At 35.6% G+C, this 14379-nt stretch overlaps 1 protein-coding gene across 2 annotated transcripts in view; it reads right to left on the reverse strand.

Annotated features, from left to right (window-relative positions):
• The window catches only part of ZEB1 (zinc finger E-box binding homeobox 1), a 124052-nt gene that overhangs the window by 18568 nt on the left and 91105 nt on the right, over positions 1–14379 (reverse strand). For both annotated transcript variants that reach the window (XM_061468124.1, XM_061468125.1), the window contains exons 2-4: positions 6781–6981; positions 1900–1962; positions 157–318 (exon numbers count right to left, since the gene is read on the reverse strand). In XM_061468124.1, coding sequence (XP_061324108.1) covers positions 157–318; positions 1900–1962; positions 6781–6981 — 426 coding nt within the window. The remainder of the gene's footprint in view (positions 1–156; positions 319–1899; positions 1963–6780; positions 6982–14379) is intronic.

Below are 14379 nucleotides of genomic sequence, written 5' to 3' on the forward strand. Positions count from 1 at the left end.
GATGATCCCATCCTCATAGAATTATTTAACTAAGATTCTCCCTCAACCCCCAAAGTCATATGTATATGCATTGCTGTCTTCTAAAATACAATGGAATGTTTGGGTCCAGTCGTTAGTACAACTTATTTGTCAGAACTGAACTGGTGGTATATCTACCATTTTCATCCTGCCCACTAGCTTCTGGCGTGCCTTGTCTCTGGTCCTCCTCAGGTGCTTCAGGGTAGATAACAGCTGTATCTTCTTGCTGTAGGAACTCTTCAACATTAGGGTCATGGTTTTGTTCATTTTCTGCATCAGAATCACATTCATCTTCTTTCACTATGAGTGAAAAACAAGAAACAAGATATGAAATGAATAGTTTAAAAAGAACATAAATGAGATTCAGTAATTCACATTGCCAAACCACCCTCTACCCAGGGATTTCAAAACTCTTTACAAATAGCTGTACAGTTCAAGCTCTTTTAGATGAAGGAATATGACAAGTTTTAAAAACGAGAACCAGTGGCATAACAACATTTTGACTAAAACACATTTGGCTCTTCAACTCAGTGCATTTTTATCATTTCAGATTTAGCTGTTCAGCTTCCCGAGAAGCTCCCCTTAATTTGATTTAGCCCTTGTAGTTTGAAGGCCATCTTACCATCTTGGCTCCTATGTTTGCAAATGTAAATTTTTTGCCTTCAAGACATAATTTTTAACATATTTAAGACCTGCTCATTAGTGCAAGCCCAGAAGATATTTAAACTCTGATAAACAAGTTGGCTGGCTGAAATGCAGCAAACTTGAACTTTTGAGTGGCCTGTTTTCTGCTATCAAAAAGGTTTCAGATCTAGTTAACATTCTTCAACATTTCCCAGTTTAAAACTTACGAAAACAATAAATGAAGAACTATATTTCAATGTTGACAAATAATAAATTAAATATTTTACTTCATGTTTGTATGATAAATATTTACTACCAAGTATTTGCCTAAATACATTGTTCATTGAGTTTACTTTTACCATGGTGGAACATTCTGTGAGGGCTCTACCTGCGGCACACTAAATCATGATAGATCTTCTCCACTTTTAATAACATGAGGTACATTTTTAATAGGAAGGAGTTTTCCCTGAGTGAAGTCACACACTCAATTTACAATTTGACACAATCTTTTTACGCCATGTTCCTGTCTCTCACATAGAGACTGTAATACAATACATAATGTAGCTCTCCATACTTGTTTGGAGACATCTGACTTTGTAGTAACTAAAAAGAATGTGCAAATCTACAGTTTTAAACACATCAAAGTAATTTACTTATTCATTAAATAAAGGTTATCTGGATAACATTGAACTATTCAGTGTTATGGGCATTAAAAGAAAAAAAAAAGAAAGTATAAAAAAATTTTTAAAAGCTGATGGGCTATAAGTTACTTTTCTTTGTCAATCAGAGAAATAACAAAATAACAAAGTATTTGGTTTTGTTTGGTTCTTAAACTGAAGTACACATTTTATTCTACCTTCCGTATAATCATTATAAACAGAGGAGTTGATAATAAGATATAGTATGAGCTTAAGTTTATTTTGCTATATTCCTTATTAGTTTAAAATACTACCTACATGCAAGATCAATGTTATTCTTTGTTTTGCCCTTAGGAGATGTGCTGCTGCAGCCAGCCCTCATGGGAGGGGACAGCTCTGTGTCACTAGTCAGCAACACCTCCAGACCCAGGACATCCAAAAGGAGCCCAGACTATTCTTCCTAAGCTAGAACAGTTTACAATTTAAGACATCTACTGAGGAAGAGCAAAGCAGTTTATAAATAGAGGTGGGAGAACTTCGAAGACTTCGGGAGAATACTCACCTAGCCCTAATTCAATAGCACTTTATGAATAAAGGGCTCAGATTAACAAATAAATACCTGTACATCCAACTTCATCTGCCTGAGCTTCAGGCCCCAGGATTTCTTTCGTTTCTTTTCCAGCTGAAATAGTACATTTCACAAAAAGAAGAATGAATATTTATAAAGAACCCAAAACACACACAAAAAAGCCACACACACCTCAACAGCTTAAATATCACAGAATCACAGAACAGCTTGGGTTTGAAGGGACCTTCAAAGGTCAGCTTATATTTGAGTTACTTCTTCAGCATTTTTTCCCATTTCTCCATTGTTTAGAAGAAATGTATTTAAACACAATGTTCTTTCAAAAGCATGGATTGCACGTTATTTCAGCAGAGTGCAATCAGCTGAACCACAAAGATATTCCATCATTACAGAAATGAAATCTTAAAAGGGAGAAACATTAAACACAAACCATAAGTTTAAGAGAAGGACAGGGACAGTGTATTTCTCCAGCAAATACAGTCAGCTACTTAAATAACCCTATCTACAAATGTAGATCTATGATACACTGGAATACTATTTCTGGAAACCAAAGTATCATAAACCAAATATATGAAAAAACTGTTTTCTCCAATTAGCAGTTTTTTTAAATGACTGACAGTTTGCTAGTCAAGTCTGCGAACAACTACCTAATGCGTTATCTTTCTTGTAAATCATCTAGAAACCACTTTTAGGCTGCCATTGCTTAAATAAACAAGGATTTTAAACACATGCTCTCCGATTCAGATCAACTGTGCACTACAAAGATGTTTCATGTATCGATTCCAATATTCAGTACAAGTTTGCAGGTACCAGATGTCCACAGAACTAACGCTGAGGAGCCTACCTGCCTCCAAAACTCTACCAGCTCCCGCTGAGCTGCAGCATTCAAGGATGCAGCATGGAAGTTTTAACTCACTATAGCTGTGGATTCAAATCAATAAACTGCCCAAGTTGTTCCTAATTTATGTTTGTTGGGTCACCTGAACTGGGAAGTTCCTATTGGAAAGGACACTGATGCCACTCTGTCAGTGCTTAGGAAAGCTATGCTGGATTTTGAACTAATTATAATTTTGGCTCATGATACCACAGATTTGGTTCAGAATGCAATGCAAAATTTAAATCCAAAATTTAATTTCTTAAAAACAATCATGATACAAATCCACTATTTTTATTTAAAAAGGGTTTGTGATTTTTCTCCATTATGAAATAGGCTCTGTGGAAGAGGGGGAATATCAGTAAGTTATTACTCATAGAAATTTAAATTATAGTGTTGCTAGTAAATTCCATTTGCTTCAGTATAAATAAAAGCTATGCTTTCCATGGCAATGTCAAGGAATTTATGACATTATAGATTAATCTCAGTGAAGTTGAAAACCATCTCAGTTCTAATAATCAGAACCTCTGCTTGGTACTTTCTCTTGCAATATCTAAAAGTGGGGTGTAAGACAAGGAGGAGCCCTTTTCCACAGGGAGTGATCTTCCTTAATGCTGTAGGAATAATTAATAATTTGAGAAATGTTAATTAGAGCTCCATCTTTGTAGCTATGGATGGTCCACATAGGAAGGCAACTTTGCAATTGTCCCTTCAGAAGGCCAATTACCATGCTGCAAATACAGCTGCTGGGAAGCAACGGAAAGGGATGTGAACAGATTTTAAACCGCTGTTCCACCAAGCAGAAATCACAGCTCTGAATTCCAGAAGAAATTTGAGCTACCTGCTGAATGACAGCTTAAATACAGGTTTCCATGAATAACATCTAGGTCAAGAATATCCATCTTGCCACTACATCTGGACCTACCACATAATTCTAAAACATGTTCTTGGACTTCTGTATCTCATCATCACTTATGAGCAGCTGTTTAGAGATACAGTGGGACTTCCCAGGGTTAAATACTAATGATTTTCAGATCACAGGCAGCAGTGTGTACTAGCGGCGAACATGCATGACACAATCACTGCCTTATAGGCTGACTGTAAAGATCTCTCCATGGGTAAGATACTGATGAAATTAAAACCACTAGCAAATGGAAAATTTGGATGCTGGCAGAAAGTCAGACTTCATTGAAATTTTCACTGCAGTCTTATCTTCAGAGAAGGGAACAAACTCGAAAGCCCATCAAGAGTTTCTAATTTAAATTCTTTAGAACTAATTTTCTGATATGCATGTAGCAAGCGCTATTTACAGCTTACAGTATTGCCTGGTTGTTTGCTTATGTGAGTAAAAACTTGATCAAAAAGATGCTACACTTGTTTAGCCTTCCTCCTAAATGAAATTAATAAAGAATAGTACAGTAACCTTCCTCAGCTACCCACCACACCACACAGAAAGAACACAATCCATCTTACAGCACATAGGCTCAACCTAAAATTTTATGAGTTAAAGGAATTTTTGAGTTCCAGGAAGAACTTAAACATAAAACATAACTTCCTTAATTTTTAAAGGTTATTTCAAGGTCTAGACAATTTTTTGACATTTTCAAAGATATCCTACTTCCAGGGCTTGAGATCTCTAGAATTGCTAAATACTCATAATACATAATAAGGATTTTTAAATGCATTAACATAATAAGTCCATAAATTTAACCCTTAATTAAAACAAACCCCCAAACATCTGTAGTGTAGGTTTTACTTCTAACTAAAAAAAAAAATAAAAGTCACATTACAGAATCATCACACACATGAATGCTGGCGTACAGCCAAGAACTTGTGCAGGATACACGTGATTCACTTTTTCAAACCCATTTAACCGTTTCCATTAAACCTCTTGAGATACACACCTTATATTTAAAAACACCTGTTCTGAAGGTCTTTCATAAAGTCAGTTAGAATGACTAGAAACGGAAGGAAACTAATCTGATGAAGAAATGTTACGTGTGTTGTTTCTATTCCTGGGCATTTGTGAACGGAATAAATATGTAAAAAACTCATTCTGTCAGGTTGAGCTAAACCCAGGAACTTTCAGTACTACTTTACTGATAAAACACAACTTACTAAAACTGCTGTAGTATGTATTCTAAAAATAATCGCTAGCCCTGAAGATGGTATTAGTGTTGCAGAGACACCTACACCAGTACATTTCCCTGCATGAGAGAAATCATGCATTCAATACTCCTCTCTTAGAAATCTTCAGATTTCTAATGTGCAACCAAGACTAATGATTTTCAGGTCACACCTTTCCTTCTAGGAAAGCTATAATAAAGTAAAGAGTATTTTACCCCAGCAAGTCAAAGCTCCGTAAAATCTAATGTATCCTTAATTTTTCTCATGTAGTCATCACCAGACTGCTACAAAAGAGGCTTCAGAACACATAATTTTTACGGAAGAAATTTAGTTTGAGCAAGCCTGTATGGCAACTATTTAATCTTTTGTCTGTCTAAACACTGATGAAAGCCTGTCTTCATCAGCAATGACCAAGGCAGAGAAAACATTGCCTACATAGTGAATTCTACAATCACAGTAGAATTTGATTCAAATGCTTCATTTTGGAAAACTAATTTTAAAAGGTTAAAAATACTACATTTGAAATAAGGAGTCAAAAAAGATGCCACCCCATGTCTAGAGCTCTGAAAAAAACCAAAGGTTTTCTGATGAAAGACACTGTGTCATGACTACCTGTGTGTAGGTACATTTTCCAGCAAATTCAGTCCAAAGGGTCTTCACCCAGCACCTCTGTGAGGCAGTGCTGCTCTTCGCTCCCTATTTCAGGTTTCCTACACTTACACTTGAAGGGTTCAAGAAATAGTCTACACAGAGCCCATTTTTATGTAACTGCAATTCCTGATAGATACAGCCTGCAGTAGAGCAAAGATATTACAAGAACTAAGAAAATTACCTACCTAATAATTTAGCTACAAAATACTCATTTCCCTGCACAGCATACCTTGGCAATAGCAGCTATGTAAAAACAGGCTGAGCTGATGCTATTCTTTGAACTCTCAGCTGCTCTCTCTCAGCTGGATTGCAGTTAGGGACCATCTGACTGCTTTCTGTTTATTTAGATGTGAGGTCATGCAATTGATCTTAAACCCCCAGTTTTAACAAGGTAGATGCTGAAGAGTTGTGGCTTGAGATCAGACACCAACAAGGATATGACAGAAAATATTCTCTATCTTTCAGGGAACTAAGGCCAAATTCCACGATAATTTCCAATAGTTTATGCATTTATCCCAATTTGGCACAAATGTAAGCATGCTGTGTGCTATTATGAAACTCGGGATCTGATTCCACAGTAAAAAAGGCCTATTTCCTGATTGCTTCAAATTTTCAGCTTCTAAAGCTGCTGCATAATACGTGAAACATTTAAGTCCTTTTAGTGTTTTTGAAACACAGATTCATTATGAATAAGAGAGCAAATTCTAAACTTAATAATCTAAACCTTTTTTTTTTACTATATTTTACAAGGGAAAAGGCAGAGGCAGCTCAGAAGGAGAAATTTATATCTGAATATTACTGTTTCATGTTTTTGGCTTATGGCTTACTCTGTAAGTTGAGCAAACCCTGAACCTTACCGGGAGTTATGGCAGAGACCTGCCATACGAAAAACGAAAAGCAAGTGGCTAGTCTCTGATCACCCTTGAGAACCTACATTTGAAGCTCCTGTTTAACAATGCTGGTGGAATGAATGCACCTTTGAATCTGCCTCAAATATTAAAAAAGAACATGAAATATATTACAATATACATACAAATATGTTAAAAACCCTCTATTTTGACTATGACTATCACACGTTATTTCAGTGTCCTGGGTTCAGCTGCAGCAGTCATTTTTCTCCTTCTTAGTAGCTGGTGTAGTGTAGTGTTTGCAACTTTAGCCTGGGAACAATGTTGCTAACAAAGTGACCAAAAAAAATTTCTAGTGAATCTACACTTTAGAAACCTTTCTTTACATATCATCATCAGTGAAAATGAACATACCTTCATCTTCCCAGCCACTGTTTGTACTCCCTTCTCTTTCACTGTTTTCTGGTAATACTGTATGGTCTGTTGGCAAGTCATCTTCTGGCACGCTAGCATCACAGTCTGCTGCATCAGTTACACTTTCTTCTTCCACTATATGCAATTTATCTTCATCGTCTGAATCTGAGTTTGCTTCTACCACGTTATTATAATTGGTGACTGTAGACAGACAAAAAGCAAAATACTGATCAATATACTCATTTACAGCATGGAGGTCCAAAGCTTTCAGAACTTTGTCTTACTAGTGTTAAACAATATTTTGTTACAGATAGCTGTGCATAAAGAGGATAAGCTGTATATATATATATATAGCAATCACTGGGGTATAGAAGGCACAAAACTGCAGGGAAACAACTGACACTGAAGGCCAAGTGACCCCAGGTTGACCACACTTGAGATGGCAGCTCAACTGCTCTTGTCAGGTCCCGTGAAACAAGACCTTGTCTGCAGTTACCTATGCTAGCTATGCGCACCCAGTCCACCTTCTGGCTGGCTTTTCCTGTAACTGATGGGTATGTGAATCAAGGAGCAATAAATAGGAACAATAAGATTTGACTCAGAAGGGCTAAAGTGCTCTTGATTTAAGCAAAAAGGCTCTTGTAGTTACACCCAAAGATCCCACTAACGACTCAACAGCACGAAATGTGAAAGGAAAAATCTCAGAGGTGACTTACAAAGGAAATCTTGCATAATATTTTCCCTAGCTACCAGGAAAAAGTAATAACTCTACATTTCAGCCTGAAGAACATATTGTGAGAGTCTTGTGGACAAAGGATTATACAACGATATATGCTTCTGCCATATGGGAGCAGATTATTATTAAAATAGTCTTCATTTGTAAGCACAAAAGATCAGTTATAGCCATTTCAATTTAAACTGTAAGGATTATGTATTAGGAAAAAAAAATCACTTTCATAATCTGTTGAAATGTCTTGTTACACTGAAAATAAACTATTAAACATTTACATCTATATGCGCATTACTTCTTCATTGCCACATTTGAATTTCTTACAGAAATGCTTTAAAATACAGTTTAAGACAAGAGAATAAATATATTGATGAATAAACTAACAAGACTTGTCATGGCTGCAGTACTCCTTCAGTGGTTATCAGAATAACTGACCTGGAAGGCACATAATCATGCTACTTAATGATACCTGCATCTTGTCACTGTTAGCACATGAGAAGCCAGACTGATTCTTTCATGTGAAATCCAGCCCATTAAGGTAGATAAATAACAACCTAGACTCCTGCTCTTCTGAGGTTAGCTTTTTTTTTTTTTCTTTAAGTAGATATTCTAGTGATTTAAAAATGCATTTGAGCAGGGAAAGTGAGTAACATTATAAACTGACTGGCTACCATCTCATTTCCTTCCAATTCAGGGGAAAAATCCCTCATCTAGAACATGCGTAAACATGAGAAAAGAGCATTCTGAATTTAAAACTATCATTCCATGTTTTCATATTTTATACAGACAGTGCTATTTAAAAAATATAGTAACGCTCCACTATTCATGATATTGACCTCTTCTAAGACAACAAATTTAGGCAAATTGCCTGAATACTAGTATTTGGTCCATTTCAATCAGTACATTGATATTCACTTTATATTCTGTAACTAGTTTTGTGAAGTAAAAAAAGTACTGTAAGGAATGCTGTAATGTTGTGTGAAAGAGAAACATAGATGTATTCCCTCACCAAAGCAGAAGAGATATATGAATTTATTTGCCTGAGAAATTGTAAATGTAATTTTAAAAAAGTGCACGGAAAGACATAAACCAGGAAACTTTTATGGAAAAGTGAAAAAAATTATTTTGGCCTGTTGTCTTAAATAGGTTTTACTGTGATGATTAGATGTGGAGCATTATTAATACAGAACACCAACATACTTAAATTTGCCACACAGAAAGGAGATCAGTAAGAGCAGGAATCAAAATTTATAAGCAAAAGTTTTTATAAGCAAAAGTTCAGATTGCAGTACTGTAGATAATGAATACTTGATTTTTAAAAAATAAATTCCTTGCTTCGCTTGGGAAATTAAGTGAAATACCTTATATTAGGTTTAGAGTGGTTTCCATGGAAAATGAAAATCTAATCAGAAAGTTTGTCCTGAAGAATTACACTTACAGAAAACCCCCATATCTTCTTTTCCTCATTACCTATTTTTTTATTTTAAGTATAATCTATTTACTATGGCTCTATTTACCTTGAAACTTGTTCATAAATTCTCACTACGCTCACTCATGTGCCAGCTCTGCAAACTCTAAAATACCACCTTCTCCATAAAATGTAAGGAACAAATGGTCTTTGGGATTTAAGTTCCTTCCACCAAAGAGCACTTGTCAACAAGGCAACACAATAAAATCAGCAAGAAATCTGGCTCTAACATTCTGGTTTTCCTCTTACAAAGGGCTTTGGGGGAAATAAAATGTATTTAAAAGGGCTCGGCACGCTCGAGATGGCCGCGCAATCCACACACCAGACGCAGCAGCAAGTCAAGTACTTAAACCAACAGAAACATCCATCTATCTATGAGCAACTCTAAATGATTACATGCTGCTTTCCTTCTACAAGATCCTTGCCTCATCTCGTACAGTGATGGCAAATATGCATGGAACACTCAGTTTTATGGAGTGAACTGAGTATTTGTAGCAGCCTGCCTCATTTTTTCAGATTGCAAAGTGATTGCTCATTCTCTTTATCCCCACCAGCCAGCAGTGCTCCCAAAGCCTCACTTATAGGATGCTAGCCAAACTGGGATTCCTTATTATACGTTATACTTTATATCCTATATTTTATATACTCATTATATAGTATATATTTATTATATATTATATTACACAATATAGTATAACTACATCTAATGTAAACATATGACTATATATATTTTCCCTACATGGCATTCAGCAGGAATGCTTCAAAACACATAATTTACTGGACTGTGGTAGGTTGATGGTTTATCTCCATTTAACAGAACAGAAACTGTCTACTTAAAACCCAGAGGATTCTTTTGGCAATCCTGGTATTGCCACGTCAGTGTAAGATGTTTTGTGCCTTTCTTTTCAGAGGACTTTGAATTTATACAGCATTTCACATATTTCAAGCATGTTTTTGTTCATTCCAATCCAGCTGTGCTCAGAGCCCAGGTATCCTGGACTGCATGCCACAGCAACTACATACACAGAGATCACCCCCAAAATAAGTAACCTTCTAAAATCACATAAAAACTCCTTAAAAGAGAGAGAATAAAATCCAGTCTTTCCATGGAGCTTTCAAATGCCTTAGAGAGCGTGCTTTTGATTCCTGCAGCTCTCTACTAAAATTACTACACTTTCTAGCAATTAAGGCAAGGGTTCTGGAGGCAACAGCTTTCTTTAATAAACACCCCTAATTCATTCTCTGGGCACCATTCCTCCTGTGAAAAATTATGTGATCACATAATTAAAGATCTTATCGTTATGCACACATGCAAGGGACAAATTAAAACAGTTTGAACAATCTTCATTCTGACATTTTCCAACTTCTTTTTAAACACTCGACTTTCAAAGTCAAGTGTTTGATTTCAAAGAATGTATTATTCTTTAATAGAAATGATGGCTAAAAAACCAATCAAGCCCTGTAATTTACTGTATTTTTAACTAATTAAAATTAAAATCCCATTACATGGTACTATACTGATGCCTGCATGGCTGCAAAGCTTAGCTTTAGCAATGCAGATCTGCTCCTGGTGCCCTACAAGACTAAGAGGTGGCAATAGCAGGCTGCTGCCTTCATTTGCTTCAGACATGCTTTAGGTACATGTTTCACAGCTCTTTGTAGATATTAAAGAAACCCTGAAACTAAAGCACCCGGGATTCAACTCCAGAGGTAAACATCCTCCCCTTCTCCCTTCTCCAGTTCAATCGTAGAGCCAAATTCAGAGCTTCCCTATCCACACATCACTTTGGGTGTTTTCTCCTCTGTCCTTCATGTTTCCTCAGGATAGCCACAACTGAAAGAAGAGGACAGCAAAGTTCATGAGCCTCAGTTGATGCCTGGCACTACAGTAACTGCTTAAGTTGGAAGCAATAAATTTAATTACACCTTTTTGGCTAGAATTGAAATACATTTAGTAGAAAAGCCGTATGGACAGTCTTAAAGCCTCTAAAAGAAATTCAATTGAATACACATAATGATGACTTCAAAGGACTTCTAATTAGGCCAAATATTCCAGAAAATAAAAAACACATGTAAAACATTGCTTAAAAGAGCAGTTACAGCTTTCCTCTGAAGTAACTACAAATATTTTAAACTTCAGTAATACCTATTTTTAGTTAATGTAATTTAAGTGACTACCAAAGCAAAATAATTCAGCCTGGATCACATAAAACTGGCACAAACAGCACTCGGTATCTCCACGATGAGACACTGCTCTGTGAAAAGCAATGATGGCAAGAAAGGTTACGTTGCCCTCGGCCACCACTGCTCTGGGGATGGCCATCAGCAGCAGGGAAGAAGCAACTACTGAAGGGAATCTTATCTTCATTGTAAAAGCTAAATCTGACTCAGATAATGAACCACGGCTGTAATCCATGTTCACCAGACAAGCATATGTGATGTATTACAGATATATACAAGCCTATTCTGTCCATTGCATTGCATGTAACCTTAGCATAAAATTATATATTAAACAGTTTCATTATTAATTTTAGCTTTACTTTTACAGATAAATAGAAAATGACCCATTTTCAACATATATATTACAAATGACACTGAAGACTAAATATTTATTCAATAAAAATAATTTTCTATCATTACTATGTATCTTTTGAAATAAAAGATGAAATATATTAAAAAGCAATATATGAAAAATGCACATTATGAACCATAACTACTTCTTTCCCTGTTGATCACTTTCTTGCTACAATAGCCTGACTTCTAAACAATAAATGAGCATCTGTAGCTCTAAAAGTAAATGACTGCAAAATAAATTGCATAAAATGAGCTTTGCTTTCTTGATTTTTACTATCCTAAATGCAGAGAAGGTGTATCATGTTGCACAATTCTAATTAAAAAAGAAATATGTTCAAATGGAATTAGTAATTAAAGAGCTAAACCAGAGAAATATATTATTTTGCTAGTTGAATACAGCTAGGAAAGAACAATACATATGTCTAGTCAATGGTACTAAAAGGAAAAGAATCTTTTATTCTTTGATTTAAAGAATGAATCCAGGAAATTTAAGGTGAACACTAATGCTGCTTTGATGAAAGACTGTAGGACTAACTGTTTCCATAGCATATATTATAATGGGAGATTCCCCAGAAAGGTGAGTGACCTTGGTGGCAATAGAAGGAAAACTCAAAAACCTGGCAGCAGAGCCCACTCACTGCTTCCCCTCCCAGATCTGCTCTCAGAATCATTAGATGACATGAAGAAGAACATTTCCAACCCGAAGAATGACCCAATCAAGTTCATATCACTCAAATTCTGATAGGAATTTACTCGTCTAAACAAGATAAAAAAAAATGTGGTGGAATATATATCAAAATAATTTGAGATCAGGTGGCAACAGCACAGAACTGCACTAAAAAGAGGACAGGGTTCAACAGAACTAATCTGTAACCTCTAACATGTATTACCAGGATCTGGAAGCATACAGAGGGAAGAATGCTTTGAACCTGATCTGTTACAATCTTTTCAATTCCTGCCAGTAGTCACTGTCTTTTACTTACAGTCTGGTCCAACACTCTTACTACCCACCTCTTTCATATATTTCCATACTTAATCCAAAATCCTCCCTTTCCACTGAAAATAAACCCTAACCAATTTTTAGGAATTCTGAGTTAACAGAAGCACCCTTGAATTTTTTTAAGATGTTGGACACATCACCAACATGTTAGAGTTGTGTGGGCTCAGTATCTCAACACTGAAAAGACTGGAGACCTAGAACAGGTGGGATTCTGATCTTTCAGAGATCCTGCTTCTATAAGCTCTTCCAAATTCTAATGGAAGAACTTGAAAGCTTATTCATTAATACTGTTAGAAAAGAAACCTTTGATTATACAAACTGGAACAACTCCTGTGCTCTGTTAAGTGCTCTCTTGGTTCATGGATTTCTGCTCTGACAGCCTACAATCATCTCCTGGAATCCATTCACTCTGTCAGATCAACTGAAAATCTGCATCTATGTATTATTTTGCTCTGGTCTTAAAGATATTTTTAGCAAAATATATTGCAAAGGCAGAAACCTGATAATTTATTGTTCAGTATTTTATAGTTATATTTCAGGTCATACTATTAATTTTATTACTACTACTGAATGAAATGCCTTACTTATGCCTCTCCACTGACAAGCTACTTTACTGAAGTCAGCCCTTTATGTTCTTTTCATATTTTTTCTCCCAATTTAATATATACGCTTGAAATTAGTGAGTAGCTTCCATGCAATAATACACACACAATCATGTTACCATTTGAAGTACAAACACAGGGAAGAGCTAAAGGAAAGGGATAGCCACTAGCACTACAGAATGGAGTGGAGGTAGCAGAAAACATTGCATCAGGTAGCTTGTTGAACTCAGTAAAAAATACACTACAATGAGATCTCGTTATGTGGAAAGTGTGAGGAAACTGTATTACTCTTTTGATTAAATCATTCCAGAAAATAAAACCAAACCCAAACAACTGAAATAACTTCTGCCAGAGCACAGTTTCTGAAATAATCCATTTTAAATTTAATCTAAAAAAATATTTTAATTTTCAGAGGAATAATTCTGTTTTTAAGAACAGTGTATGTGCTATAACTGTGGAAAAAAGAACTATATTCTATATATAAAAGATTAATTTACTGTTTATTTAGACATATACACGAGTGTGCTCACACAGGAAAAGGGGACCTGGATTCAGTCCTTCCTCTGCCTGAAGGGATCAAACTTGCATCTCGGACATGTGTTTATATAAATACATGAATAGTTGCAAAAATGTAAGTCTAAACATTTACATGCACCAAGCACATATCTGATAATTTTGTTTAACTAATAAAAATCTCTTTCAAAATGTTTTCATATCTCTTAACTGAATACTAATGTCTACTCAAATGCAGCTTGACACATACTGATGGAATATTCCAACACAATAAAACCCATGAAAAATCAAGAATCCTAATACACACTACGGTATAGAAATCAACTCAATACACACACACTTGATTATTTGGTCTTCTCGTCCAGTCAAAGAAACTTGGAGTTTAAAATAAATGCTTTGCAAATGGACAGCATCTAAAATGTGCTAATTTTAAATGTGCTCACAATGTCCCAAATGCGAGACTGAATGTCTGACTTGGCTTACACAACACACATTAAAATCAATGGTGCAAACACAAATTTTAATTTTAAATCATGGTTTTAAAATGAATCGGTATTTGACACTAAAACCAGCCCTCAAAGTTGATTATATTTTTTATCGATAAGGCAAAGTCCGGAACAAAGCCTGATGATCTAAGTCAGGATCAGTTTCCTACAATGAGGGTAATGGTTACAATTTTAGAACTAGACTCTGAGATGACATAAATGATACT

The sequence above is a fragment of the Pezoporus flaviventris genome, unplaced genomic scaffold (assembly GCF_033815535.1).
Source record: "Pezoporus flaviventris isolate CSIRO_AGI_PZ_B2104156 unplaced genomic scaffold, CSIRO_AGI_Pfla_v1 ptg000047l, whole genome shotgun sequence".
NCBI classification, from domain to species: Eukaryota; Metazoa; Chordata; class Aves; order Psittaciformes; family Psittacidae; genus Pezoporus; species Pezoporus flaviventris.